This window comes from Nothoprocta perdicaria, unplaced genomic scaffold (assembly GCF_003342845.1).
Source record: "Nothoprocta perdicaria isolate Ctin4 unplaced genomic scaffold, notPer1 scaffold_86, whole genome shotgun sequence".
Classification (NCBI taxonomy): Eukaryota; Metazoa; Chordata; class Aves; order Tinamiformes; family Tinamidae; genus Nothoprocta; species Nothoprocta perdicaria.
This window is the reverse complement of record NW_020456154.1, coordinates 1377243-1389375: the sequence shown is the minus strand read 5'-3', so window position 1 is coordinate 1389375 and position 12133 is coordinate 1377243. Positions and strand designations below refer to the sequence as shown.

At 52.0% G+C, this 12133-nt stretch overlaps 1 protein-coding gene across 2 annotated transcripts in view; it reads left to right on the top strand.

The window, feature by feature from the left end:
* PRDM4 (PR/SET domain 4) overlaps window positions 1-11582 on the top strand; it is a 15568-nt gene extending 3986 nt beyond the window's left edge. Inside the window, exons 3-10 of one of the 2 annotated variants that reach the window (XM_026052235.1) lie at window positions 425-1219; window positions 3998-4147; window positions 5356-5474; window positions 6216-6301; window positions 7201-7328; window positions 7845-8159; window positions 9570-9738; window positions 10814-11582. In XM_026052235.1, the coding sequence (XP_025908020.1) occupies window positions 425-1219; window positions 3998-4147; window positions 5356-5474; window positions 6216-6301; window positions 7201-7328; window positions 7845-8159; window positions 9570-9738; window positions 10814-11123 (2072 nt within the window). In that variant the 3' untranslated portion in view covers window positions 11124-11582. The other variant, XM_026052234.1, reaches the window with a different exon arrangement.
* The last annotated feature ends 551 nt before the right edge of the window (window positions 11583-12133 follow it).

Genomic DNA, 12133 nt, shown 5'->3' with positions numbered 1-12133 from the left:
TCACTTCCCTCGACCTGCTGGAGACGCTTTTCTTAATGCAGCCCAGGATCCCGTTGGCCTTCTTGGCCACCAGGGCACACTGCTGCCTCATGGTCAACTTGTCRTCCACCATGACACSCAGGTCCCTCTCTGYGGGACTGCTYTCCAGCAGGCCCACCCCTAATCTGTSCTGGTGTCCAGGGTTATTCCTCCCCAAGTGCAGGACCCTGCACTTGCCCCTGTTGAACCTCATGAGGTTTYTCGCCGCCCAGTCCTCCAGTCTGTCCAGGTCAATTAATACTTCTTGACTGAATGTCATGCAGGGAATGTGTCCCCAGGGATCTCGGTCTTCATGCAGCGCCGTGCAGGGCCTGGCTGTTTGTGTTGCAGCTTTGAAGCCTGGTGTCCTCTCCCCTCACTCTGCCTGCCCCTCTCGTTCCCGCAGGCATCTTGTCGTACCTGGCTGACAGACCTCCGCCTCAGTACATCCACCCCAACACCATCAATGTGGACAGCAACCCGGCGTTGTCCGTCGCCAGCAGCGCCGCAGCCCTCGATCCCTACCAGCCCGGCGGCTCCGTGGGGCTGGAAGCCGGGATCGTGCCCATGGACTCGCGCGCCGTGAGCGCRCACGGGGCTCCGAGCCTGCACCCTGGCGACAGCCACGAGGTGGCTCTGGACACGACCATGGCCATGGAGAGCGTTTCGAGGGTGACCAGCCCCATCTCCCCGGACGGCATGACGGAGGAGCTCACGATGGACGACGTGGCCGGGGAGCACTCGCAGCTGCCCAGCGGCTCCCGCAGTCACGAACCTTTAGCCGTCGACGCCGTGGGCGGCAACTTGGCGTCGGACGCCGTGGGCCACGGCGGCGTCCTGCCCCTTCACGGCAGCACTTTGGAGCTCCCCGTGGTGATGGAGGCCGAGCACATGGCCGCGCGGGTGAGCGGCATGGCCGACAGCGCCCTCGGCGACTCCATCCACACCGTGGCCATGAGCAGCAACCCCGTGAGCGTGGCRCTCTCTACCTCACACAACCTGGCCTCCTTGGACTCGGTGGCCCTGCACGAGGTGGGCCTCAGCCTGGAGCCCGTGGCTGTGTCTTCCATCAGCCAGGAGGTGGCCATGGGGCCRGGCCACGTGGACGTGTCCCCGGACAATCTTGCCTTCGTGCCGTCCTCCCTGCAGATGGAGGACTCCAACTCCAACAAGGAGAACATGGCCACCTTGTTTACCATATGTAAGTATGCGCGTGCTGCTTCCCAGGCAGGCTTCGCTGCGCAGCTGGAGGGGTCTCCTGCAGGCACCTCTGCTGCAAGAAACTTGCATTTGTTTCAGCAAGCCCAGAAAAGCTGGCTGGTGCAGGTGAACCCCTGACTAGCAGGAATAACGGGATATTTTAGCACTGTCCTCTTTGTATCCATAGCCCATGCTCCCTGAGGCTGGAAGCGTAATGCATTGCGGCTTTGGTAAATTCCTGATGCTTTGCACTGTTGGTCTTTAAAACACTCTTCTTGCTCTCCTAAAAAATGCCCAAGCTGTGCGCTCCCTCGTATTGAGTATAATGTTGTGGAAATTCTTTGTAAAATGTAATCATGAACAGTTAGTTACTGTGAAACRGGCCCCGTGTCAACGGGACCTGCTGCAAAGAAGAGCAGGAAGGGAAGGAAGCTGTAAACGCTTCTCCTTATTCTCCTTAAGGGCCTTGAGCGCGGAGGTCAGCAGGTCTCTGCGGAGGAGAGGGCCGGGGGAGCTGGCGCTGCCTCCATCCCACGCAATAGGGCAGCCTTGGACAACAGCCCCATTCCCATTGCCAGGGACAGGGGTCTGCAAGCTTCCCGCTGTGGCGCAGCTGCCTTCTTGGTGCCGGGAGCGCGAGGGCAGTGCCCAGGGTCTGCCAGGCTCCAGGGGCAGCTTTGCCTGCAGAGCCTTCCGAGGTGGGAAGTGTGAGGGGTGCATTTGGAGCACAGGCCTCCGAGTCTAGTCAGGCACTTGATACAAAAGCTTTGTGTGTGTGTGAGAGATGAAATATAGCTTAGTCAGGTGGGCTCAGAACTCTGATAGAATTGTAACTGTTGGTGGAAAAGTTTCACAGCTGATGCCCTCACGCCAGCATCTCTTGCTGASCATAAGGGCACGTTGAGCAAATAACAATCAAAATCCTTTGATACTCACCATGCTGGTAATGAAATCCCCCCTCTCATTCACCCCAGGAGGTTTCACGTGCCAGTTTGTCATTGCTGTATTTACATGAACCTAAAGCTATTTCCTACCTGCCATTCCCCCTTGGTAAGGTAGTAAAATGGCTCTTGCCCTCCCAGCACTAGCACGTGGTTTGGAAAACGGACCTCTCCCTTGGGAAGGATTCCATTTGAACTTGCAGTTGTTTTTTAAACTTTGCTGAATAAGACATGAATGTTTGGATGAGTGACAGCAGCAAGGGGGAGGAGGAAGAGGAGCCATTTTCAAACCTGCTACTGGTCCTTCCTCACTGGGAAGACAGGATTTGGGACCCTTTTGTCAGAAAGGTTTAGTGAAGCATCAAGTAGCACTTTTGTCATCTTAGCTTGCCGCTGTGGGTGCCTAAATGAGCGAAATAAACCCTGCAATTCCTTTCCTTACTTGGCAGGGAAGAAAGCAAAAAGGAAGCAGGATRTTGCACATGTGTTGGAATGAGGGTTTTTTCACCATCTAAAAAATGTATAGAGCCCTAAACCTTTGCAGGTGGAGGTGTGACCCCCCTCTAGAAGTGCCCCGTACCTGAATTTGCCCCCTGCTTCCCTTTTACCTCCTTGGGGCTGCTCCATGAACCTCCGGTGCTGTGTGATACGCAAAGCTGGAGGCAGCTGCTACAAGCAGCATTTCTCATTGCTCAGGCCTGGCTGCTGTGGTTGTTCTGCTTCTACCTGTCATTTGTACCCACAAAGCAACTGTGATACAAGCTCTGCTCGAGTAATTTACTCAGCACCCCTGCGTATCTGCTGTTGTACAGTTGCTCCGTGTATGCCCTGCAAGGGGCCACATTCCGGTAGCCTGGCGCAGGAGGGGATCATCCCCAGAGCTCCCTTTCTGCGCTCCCCCTTCCAAAAAAAAGGAAAATTAATGAAGCTGCTGCTTGTGCCAAGTGAAAACTGCTCCTGCAGTAGGTCAGTTGCACCAAAGCTGAGCCTAAACAGGACAAAGGGGGTCTTAGTGGAGCTTCTGCTTAAGTAGCTGAGCAGCCCCTGCAGAAGAAGGAGGATTCAGCAGGAGAGTGGTTGATGGGGTGCTTGTTGCCCCGTTCAGTGTSAAATAAAATGACAGTGTGTTATACGGGGCTTGTCCCTGAAATTACTGAGCTGTGTAAAAATACCTTCCAGTGGTCTGTTAATCAACGGTATTTGAGTTGGGTGAGGAGCTAGGGAAATGGTGCTACTGCCCRTTCTTGGAGCGGCGGTTTCGTTCCTTACCGTGTCATCTCGTAAAGGTGCTGTAGGAGTTCGGTGCTGTTGGCCCTTCAGGAACAGCAATGGAGCTAGGTTTCTGCTGGCAGGGAAGTTTGTGCATTGTCTGAATTTAATCGGAAATAAGTGGGTATGTGGGTTCAAATTAGAAGAATTTTAGAAAGAAGCCTTCCTGTCCCTCTGCATGACTTGGTTATCCTTGAGGTTCCGCATGCAAGAAAGCACTTCTGTGCTTATGGCAACTTTGGCAAGCTTGACCAGCTAAGTTGGGTGTGACTTTTTTTAAAACCTTTCTATAAAATAAATTGCAGTTGTGATCTGAAAGAAAAGGCCTCCCTCCATTGTTAGCATTAATGCCAGCCTCAGGGAGACTCACCAGAGTAGTGCAGGAGTCGTGGTGCGGAGCAGCCCCTGGGGCTGGGCTGCCCCTGCAGGGATGAGCGGGGCAGGGATGAGCCGGGAAGGCGAAGCTGCCGTGAGGGAGGCGAGCGGGAGCTTCTGGCGCGGCGGGAAGGGGCGGGAGAGCTCCAGGGAGCAGCGCCTCGCTGACGGCCGCCGCGCCCCGCTGTCCGCAGGGTGCACGCTCTGCGACAAGGCCTACCCGTCGGACTGCCCCGAGCACGGGCCCGTCACCTTCGTGCCCGACGCCCCCATCGAGAGCCGCGCGAGGCTCTCCCTGCCCAAGCAGCTGCTTCTCCGACAGTCCATGCTGGGAGCCGAAGTGGGTAAGAAGCCGCTTGCTGCGCGGTCCTGCGGAGCGGTTTAACACGCAGCCTTCTCCCCACATCCCAAACTGGGGGGTTTTAGTAGGGCAAAGAYACACGGCCCTGGAGAGGTGGTTGCCTCTCTCTCTTGTAATCCCAGTGCCTTCTTATGTTATGCAAGGACTTCTTGTCCCCTGGTCACTATTTAGGCTCTCATAGGTGCTGCCACGTGAGCTGCAAGACTCTCTAGGGTCAAGAACAAGCCAAGTGTGAGCTTTATTGTTCCCACATCCTAAACTGCCCAGGCACCACTTTTTATGAAAATATGGTTGCAACTTCAGTTTGGGGAAGATAATACCTAGAAATACTGGAGATTTCTGTCCGCTCATTCATCACAGTCTGCTACCTGGGGTTCTTCTGGAAGCTGTCCTAGAGAACTGATCACAAGTGCCTCTCTCCTTTCWTTTCCTCCCTCATTCACATCTGGCGTGTGGACTGTGACCTTATCACTGGACGTGGACCTTGTTACTGTGTTTCCACCTGGACCTCCACGAGTACAGAGCAGTGCTCTAAGGATCTGAAGGCTAGAGAAGAACACGGCTTGTTGGCTTGCTTAGTGGTGCTGCTTSTTAAGGGTAGATTGCACCTTCTTAAGCTGCACTAGTTTCCAGTGTATTCCTGAAAGCTGTTCAGTGTGCTCTTGTAGACCTATATATACAAATATATATATATATATAAGTGTTTAATAATAAATAATATACACGCAGGAATCTCTCTGCCCATGACAGAAATACAGCTGCCTCTGGGGAGAAATGCAGAAGCTGCTTAACAATGTCCAGCAACAATTCTGGAAATTCCTGGGGATTAGGTAGGCGAAATGTAGTTACTGAAACTAGTGTTTTCTGCTTCTGCAGGAAGTGCCATGAAAATTTTAATTGGTACAAGTGGTTAGGACCTTAGTTCTTATATTTTACTGGAAAGTAACTTGCTTTTGACAAACAAAATACGTATTTGTAATTACAACCAAGTGGCTCCCGATAGTGTCATGTGGTGGTGGTGGTTCTTGTTTCTGCAGTAGGTGTGTTCTCCGTGTGCAGTAGAAGCTTGGATGAGCTTATGCCTAGATATTCCCCGTGGAGCGTTTCCTGCAAACCTGCCCTCTCTCTGTCGTGCATGATGCATTGTTGATGTGCCTGATCTCTGCAGAGAAGTTTGTCTCGTCCTCCTAGGTGTGTGGACRCGAGAAACCATCCCTGTCAGGACTTGCTTTGGGCCTCTCATCGGACAGCAGAGCCACTCGCTGGAGGTGGCAGACTGGACCGACAAAGCAGCCAGTCACGTCTGGAAGGTCAGTGGATGTCCGGGCTCACGGAGCCTGCGGACGTACCCGTGTTTGGTGACAGCCACCACGGCGCATGGCAGCTCGAGCACTGCCGTCCACACCKGAGGTTGGGGCTGTTTCACAGTGTGTTTGAGTGCTTAATGGTTGGTATCAGCATAGCAGACACAAATGTCATCCAATATTCTSATAATCAGTGCTCAAGTATAATCTCTAACACCCTCTCCTGTAAAGGGCTCTTTGTGGCTTCCAGTATTTCTGTGGAATTGAAACAAAGATGATACATGAAGTCCTAGGGCAGCATTTGTTTATCTGCTTTCTATCACTGTTGAAAGTTCCCACGGGTGATTAGTCATCTTCTGTAGGGAAGCTGCTTTAAAGCTTTCTCTTGCCCATCAGTTCACGTTGAGAGAATAACCTTGATCTGTACAAATAAAGCACGGCCTCTTTGCCCAGATACTGCTATTCGTAAGCGTAGCTTGCAAGAAAACCAGCCTGGTGCATTTCTGCTGGGAGCCAGAAGTGGCGGGTGCCAAAGTTGCCGTCCAGCAGTTTTTCTAGTTCCCTGGATAGTAGAGAGGTCAGGATTCCTGTGTGGAAGGGCAAACAAGGAGCAAGAACGGAGGCTTCACTGTTTAGTCTAAGTAAATGCTTCCTCTTTTCAAGAAAGAAGCTCTTTCTGTTCCTGTTCCCGCGCTTAACCCTAACGCTGCATTTTGGTGTGCGTTTCATGTTCGCCTTTCCCGTTAGATCTATCACAGCGGCGTCCTGGAGTTCTGCGTCATCACGACCGATGAAAACGAGTGCAACTGGATGATGTTCGTACACAAAGCCAGGTAGGAGCCGCCTGCCCTGCACCGTGTTCCTGTGCCCGTGGGAGGCTCCAGGGGAGCTGCTCTGCAACCCGCCCCTGGGCAGGAGCTCAGCTCCTCCTGGCACCTTGGAGCCTTTTGGGCATCTTGGGCCAGAGAGGGGAGCAGAGAAAGAGACCACCCAGCAGAGAGCATTGAAGGGACACTTTATTGCTCATTCTGTAGCAAAACATCCCCAAACGCTTCATTTTCCTCGCTTTAAAGCCTTATGCCAGAAATACTTTCTATTTTCTTCCTGAGCGTTAGTTTCTTTCTGCCATTCCTTCCAGATATATCTGGGAAGATGATAATTGTTCTTTTTTGTTTTGTTTTTTTATTGACCTGTTACTGACACATCCCCAGGTTCTTCTGGCTTGAAGTTCCAACAAATCCAACAGATCCCGAGCTGTTCTTTTCAGTCTTTCTAGAGCAAGAAAGTTTGCAGGCTGACATCAGTATTGTTCCATAAATATATATATATATATGGAGAATATATCTATATAGTTTTTTTTATTTCTTAAGGGAATTAGGAAAAAAATCTGTTTATCTTAAGAGAATAAATTAAAGAAGTCATCAACTTGATGGCCTTAAGAGGTCATCAACTCTTTGGCCTCCACTCCAATCTCTGTTATTTTCTCTGCAACGTATTTCAGTGTCATGAATGTTTTAGGGCTTAATAGACAGGGTTGGCCCTCAAGGCTCAGTGTTCATATCTTTTTATAACAAGTGACAAAAGTGAAAATTGCCATAAAGTGCTRACAGGCATTGACGGGCAGGTTTTCCCATTGCCTATTAATAGAAATTTCCTCTTTTACTTTTTTTTCCCCTGTCAAAAAGTGAGTATTTTTGGAGAGTGTTTTCCTTTGCTGTGCTTCCCGCTGTAGGACCCGGGAAGAGCAGAACCTGGTGGCCTACCCTCACGATGGGAAGATTTACTTCTGCACCTCGCGGGACGTCCCCCCCGAGCACGAGCTGCTCTTTTACTACAGCCGGGACTACGCGCGGCAGCTGGGTGAGGGCGCGCGGGCCCTGGCACTGTCACCTCTTGGTGCCAGCCCCGGGGCTGTGAGCTGGCAGTGCTGCATGCCCTGGGCTGCTTCCTGCTCCCTTTTATATTGCGTTGCTCCAGGAGCGCCGCTCTTTGGAAGGAGCATTTCCTGTAAACACTGAGGTTTTTGAAGAGGAGGGCTTGTTTTGCTGGTGCTTGGGCGTTTTGCTAGTTGAAGGTGTTCCCACCACCCTCCCTCCTTCCCTCTTCCCTCTGGCTCCTCTAGGAGCCAGTCCGAAGCACAGCCCCCAGGGCAGTCGGAATGAGCCGGGTGGCGGCGCTCGGAAGGAGGCCCCGGCGCCGCAGGGAAGGGGTGACCGTCTCTTGGGGGACAGCGCTCGGAAGGAGGCCCCGGCGCCGCAGGGAAGGGGTGACCGTCTCCTGGGGCGCCTCTGCTGCAGGGCAGAGCGTTACCTGGGCGGGCGCTCGGCGCGTCGGCCCCGCGGCGCTTGGTTACACGCGGTGTTTTTGTGCTCCAAGGTGTCCCCGAGCACCCGGACGTGCACGTGTGTCACTGCGGGAAGGAATGTGCGTCCTACGCGGACTTCAAGGCTCACCTGAGCAGCCATATTCACAACCACCTCCCCAGCCAGGGCCACAGCAGCAGCCACGGGCCCGGGCCCGGCAAGGAGAGGAAGTGGAAGTGCTCCATGTGCCCGCAGGCCTTCATCTCCCCTTCCAAGCTCCACGTCCACTTCATGGGGCACATGGGCATGAAGCCGCACAAGTGCGACTTCTGCAGCAAAGCCTTCAGTGACCCCAGCAACCTGCGCACTCACCTCAAGATCCACACAGGTGAGACACCGGCTGGGCTAGTAAATACCCCAGGCCCGGAGCTCTTTGCTTGCGGATCCCTYCGCCAGCTGGCAGGGCGTGAGGCAGGTCCATAAAGCTCCGCTCTTGCCCCTTCCCTACACCCGTCRAACCCTCCTGCTCTTACCTGAGTGATTTCTGGTCTAGGACTAGGCTGACGTGGGGCTCTGTCATGCTGCAAAATTGAAGTCTGAATATGCTGTGGACTTGGCATTTGGATATCACTGTGGAGGTTTGGGGGATAAAGAATTGTCACAAGGTAGTGAATGAGAGTTGTGGGAGGAAAATCAAACAGGGAAAGATTTTTCAGCTGTTCAAGAGAGAGTAGGAAAGGTACGTAGTCAGTACAGACAGGATGGAGAGAAGATAGGCATGGTTCTGAAACAGGCAGTGGGGATTTCGTGCTTTGTTTGTTCAGTGAGGTTGAAAGGGCTAGTGGGAGTCAGGCTGGGGGATTCACAGAGCTGGAAGGTGCATAAAATTGGGATTTCGGTGAACTTGCCAAGCACAGGAAGCTGCAGCCTCAATAGCCAGGAGATTTAATAAACTGATTGTGTAGGTGTGGAACTGTACAGCCACAGAGTAGGAGAGTAGGAGAAGGGTTTAAGCCATGGTCAGCCTGTTAGGCTGAGTTCAGTGGTACAGAGGGGATTAAAATGCATCTGCAAAGGAACAGCAGAAGAACTATGGCTAGTAGACAATGGGATACAGATCCTGACAGCTTTCTTGATACCTCTGTCACCCGAGAGACCTCCTTTATTTAGACAAAGGCAGTGCAGGAAATCCCTCAGTTAGGCGTCACACTCCAGTTAGGCCTCACGCCAGTTAGGCGTCACACACAGTCCCAAGGGCGAAGGAGGAGAGATGAGGAGGAATGAAGCTGCAGTAACTGAATGGTCACCAGGGTTAGTATTAAAAAGGAGGCTACAGTTATTTTTACTCAAGAGTCAATCCTAGTYGTGCTAAATGTCTGCATGAATCTCCTTGCAGAGAAACTGAGGAGTCCAGTGGTGATGTTTTGTGATACCCCACATAGACACAGGCAGGAGTGAGGAAGCTTCTCTCACGGGAAGAGCTGAATGGCTCCGGGCACTGGAAGGAGAGGAACGACGGTGGTAGCAGAACAGAGTCCTCACCRTGAACCATACAAAGGGCTCAGGAATTAGAAACAGCAGCATGAGGGCTGCCTGCCTCTGTTTTTATGTCTAAACACGAAATTAGCCGTCACATTTGTTTTTTCAGTGTTAAATGGGCATGGCAGCTTTATACTAAGTAGACAGGAATGGTACGTGGTGCGGGATCCTTTTCACGGAGCGTCTGCCCTTCCCGGGTGCGAGATGTTGCTGTGCGGCGGCGGGGCCCTGCCCTCGCTGAGGGTGTCTCTCGCCCCAGGTCAGAAGAACTACCGCTGCACCCTCTGCGACAGATCCTTCACGCAGAAGGCTCACCTGGAGTCGCACATGGTCATCCACACGGGCGAGAAGAACCTCAAGTGCGATTACTGCGACAAGCTGTTCATGCGGCGGCAGGACCTCAAGCAGCACGTGCTCACTCACACGCAGTAAGTGGCGCGCGGCCGGGGATCATCACCGGCATCGAGCGGGGCACGGGGCGCTGGGCACCGCTCAAGCTCGGCAGCCTGGCTAGAGGCTCCAGCTTGCAAATCGCGCGGTCTGGGGACAGGGGATTCATCCTCTAAAATGAAGTGCATGTTTTCTTCTTCTGAAAACTGATTCCAAGCCCCAAGACCATTAAAAATCATAAATTCCTGAGGAGTTTCCCCGAGTCACCCATTAGCGCAGCCTCCTGCTCTGTGCCCAGGAAGCTCCTGCATTCCCAGCTGTTCTGTCCCGTGCGGCTCTCGGTCCACTCCATCCCTTTCTGCCAACGAGATCCTCCTCCCCTGGCCTCCTGCCCAGCCCCTCAGCTCTCTGCCAGGCCGGATCCTTCCCTTGGCTTCAAGAACCTCCTCCCTCGGTGGCAGCGCGAGTGCCTCCTGTCGCGGCTGCTTGCCCAAGGGCAGCCCTCGAGCTTGCCCAAGGGCGGCTGCTGCTGCTCGCGCTCTGGGAACTCGCTGGCTGCTGCCGGGGCGCGCAGCGCGACCGCGGCTCCGCGGCGCCGGGTCTGCACGGGCAGGGCCGGAGCAGCGGCGCCCGCGGGAGGCCTTTGGCACAGGCAGCGTTCGAGGGCCCCTCGCTGGTGAGCCTGTTCTTACATGTGTATTCTATAAAGAATAATCTTCATGTGCTGGCCAGGGAATAAGTAGGAGGAGTTTGATCTTAAGGGAGAAAAAAAAAAAAACACTTTTTTTCATTAGTTTATCATTTGGGAAGAAGAAAAGTTGGKTGCAAGCGAGCAGCTAAGCCACAAAACCTCAACTTTTACCAGAAGTCTTGTGGGAGTTACGGTCTTTGCTCACATGCTATTTTTGTTAATACTGTACTGTTTTTTTTCCTCACTCCAGTACTGCGGTATTGCTGTTAGCTGTGGACTGTTTCTTCAAACCTCCAAAAGCCAAAATTGAGAAAGCAGAAGCACCCTTCTATTGGCATTCTCACCACTTACTTCCCCACTGCTTACGCCAGTGGCAGTTGCCTTTTTGCAGAAGTGACCTGTAACTGTTCTGTGTCTTGCAGAGAACGGCAGATCAAGTGCCCCAAGTGTGACAAGCTCTTCCTGAGGACAAATCACCTGAAGAAGCACCTCAACTCGCACGAGGGAAAGAGGGACTATGTCTGTGAGAAGTGCTCCAAGGCTTATCTAACCAAATACCACCTCACTCGCCACTTAAAAATCTGTAAAGGCCCCACATCCAGTCTGTCGGCCCCGGAAGAGGAGGAGGAGGAGGATTCAGAGGAGGAATTAATAGACTCTATGAGGACTGAAGACTGTAGAGCTAACAATGGAGTATATTCAACAGGAGATGCCCTCTCAGGACACAAATGAAGAAAGAAAGAAAGCAAGAGGGAAATGTTCTTGGATGATGAAAGTGGAAGGAAAAATCTCTTCTGTGTTTCCCCAGTCACTATCATGTCAAATGAGGAGTTTTCCTTTTGTTTTGGTCTCCCTATTACCACCACTTAAAAAAACTCTGTAGCYGAAGCGTCAAATGGGACTGGATCACGCACTTACTGTTGACAGTGAACAGTTGCTAAGAAGAAAATGGGATACGAAGAGACTTTCCCACATACACTGTGTACTTGTCTTTCCAAATCACTCCGATTATCCAGCCAGGGCCGGGATACACCTTGCAGAGCCCTTTGAGGAAGAGCCACAAACCAGAGCCATGGCTCAGTGAGCGGAGTGACCTGTGGGCCAGCTGTCCTGCACAGCCAACACCACGATGCTGAGAAAAGCAAGTGGAAAGGGATGGCAGGAGAGAGGTTGGTTGGTTGCTTGGTTTGCTTTCTCCTCTCTCTATATATACTTTTCAACTGAAGGATGTGGCTCAGCACAGAGTAGAGAATATCCTTGGTCAAGTTTCTGTCTAAGGATACAAATCCAATGTTTCAGTTTAAAGAAAGAAGGAGAAAAAAAAGCAGCCAGTGAAGTGGGTGTTTGGGGACAAAGCAAGTGCCCCATGACAGAATTGTTCAGAAAAATCATAAATTGGCTTCTGGAAAACGGTTATGGGCACTTGTTGCTCTGGGTCACCAGAACATGTGAGTGGGTGAAAGGGGAAAGACTATTGACACAGTAAGGAGGAGGCTGAGAGAGCAGTGTTTACAGTATGTATTCCTTAGTGCTCTGCTGTAAACCTTTTTACCACAGAGAGTGATGGGAGGGTTTGCTGCTATTATTATTTATGGAATGAAAGTGCATTTCATTCACTTGTTTTCCTTTTGAAAAAAAATTAAAATGTGGCTCTTTTCTAATGTTCTTTTAAAATTATTTATTCTTTGGGGAAAAAAAAAAGGGGGGGGTTATTTCTGGTATTGATGAGAGGAGAAACATCA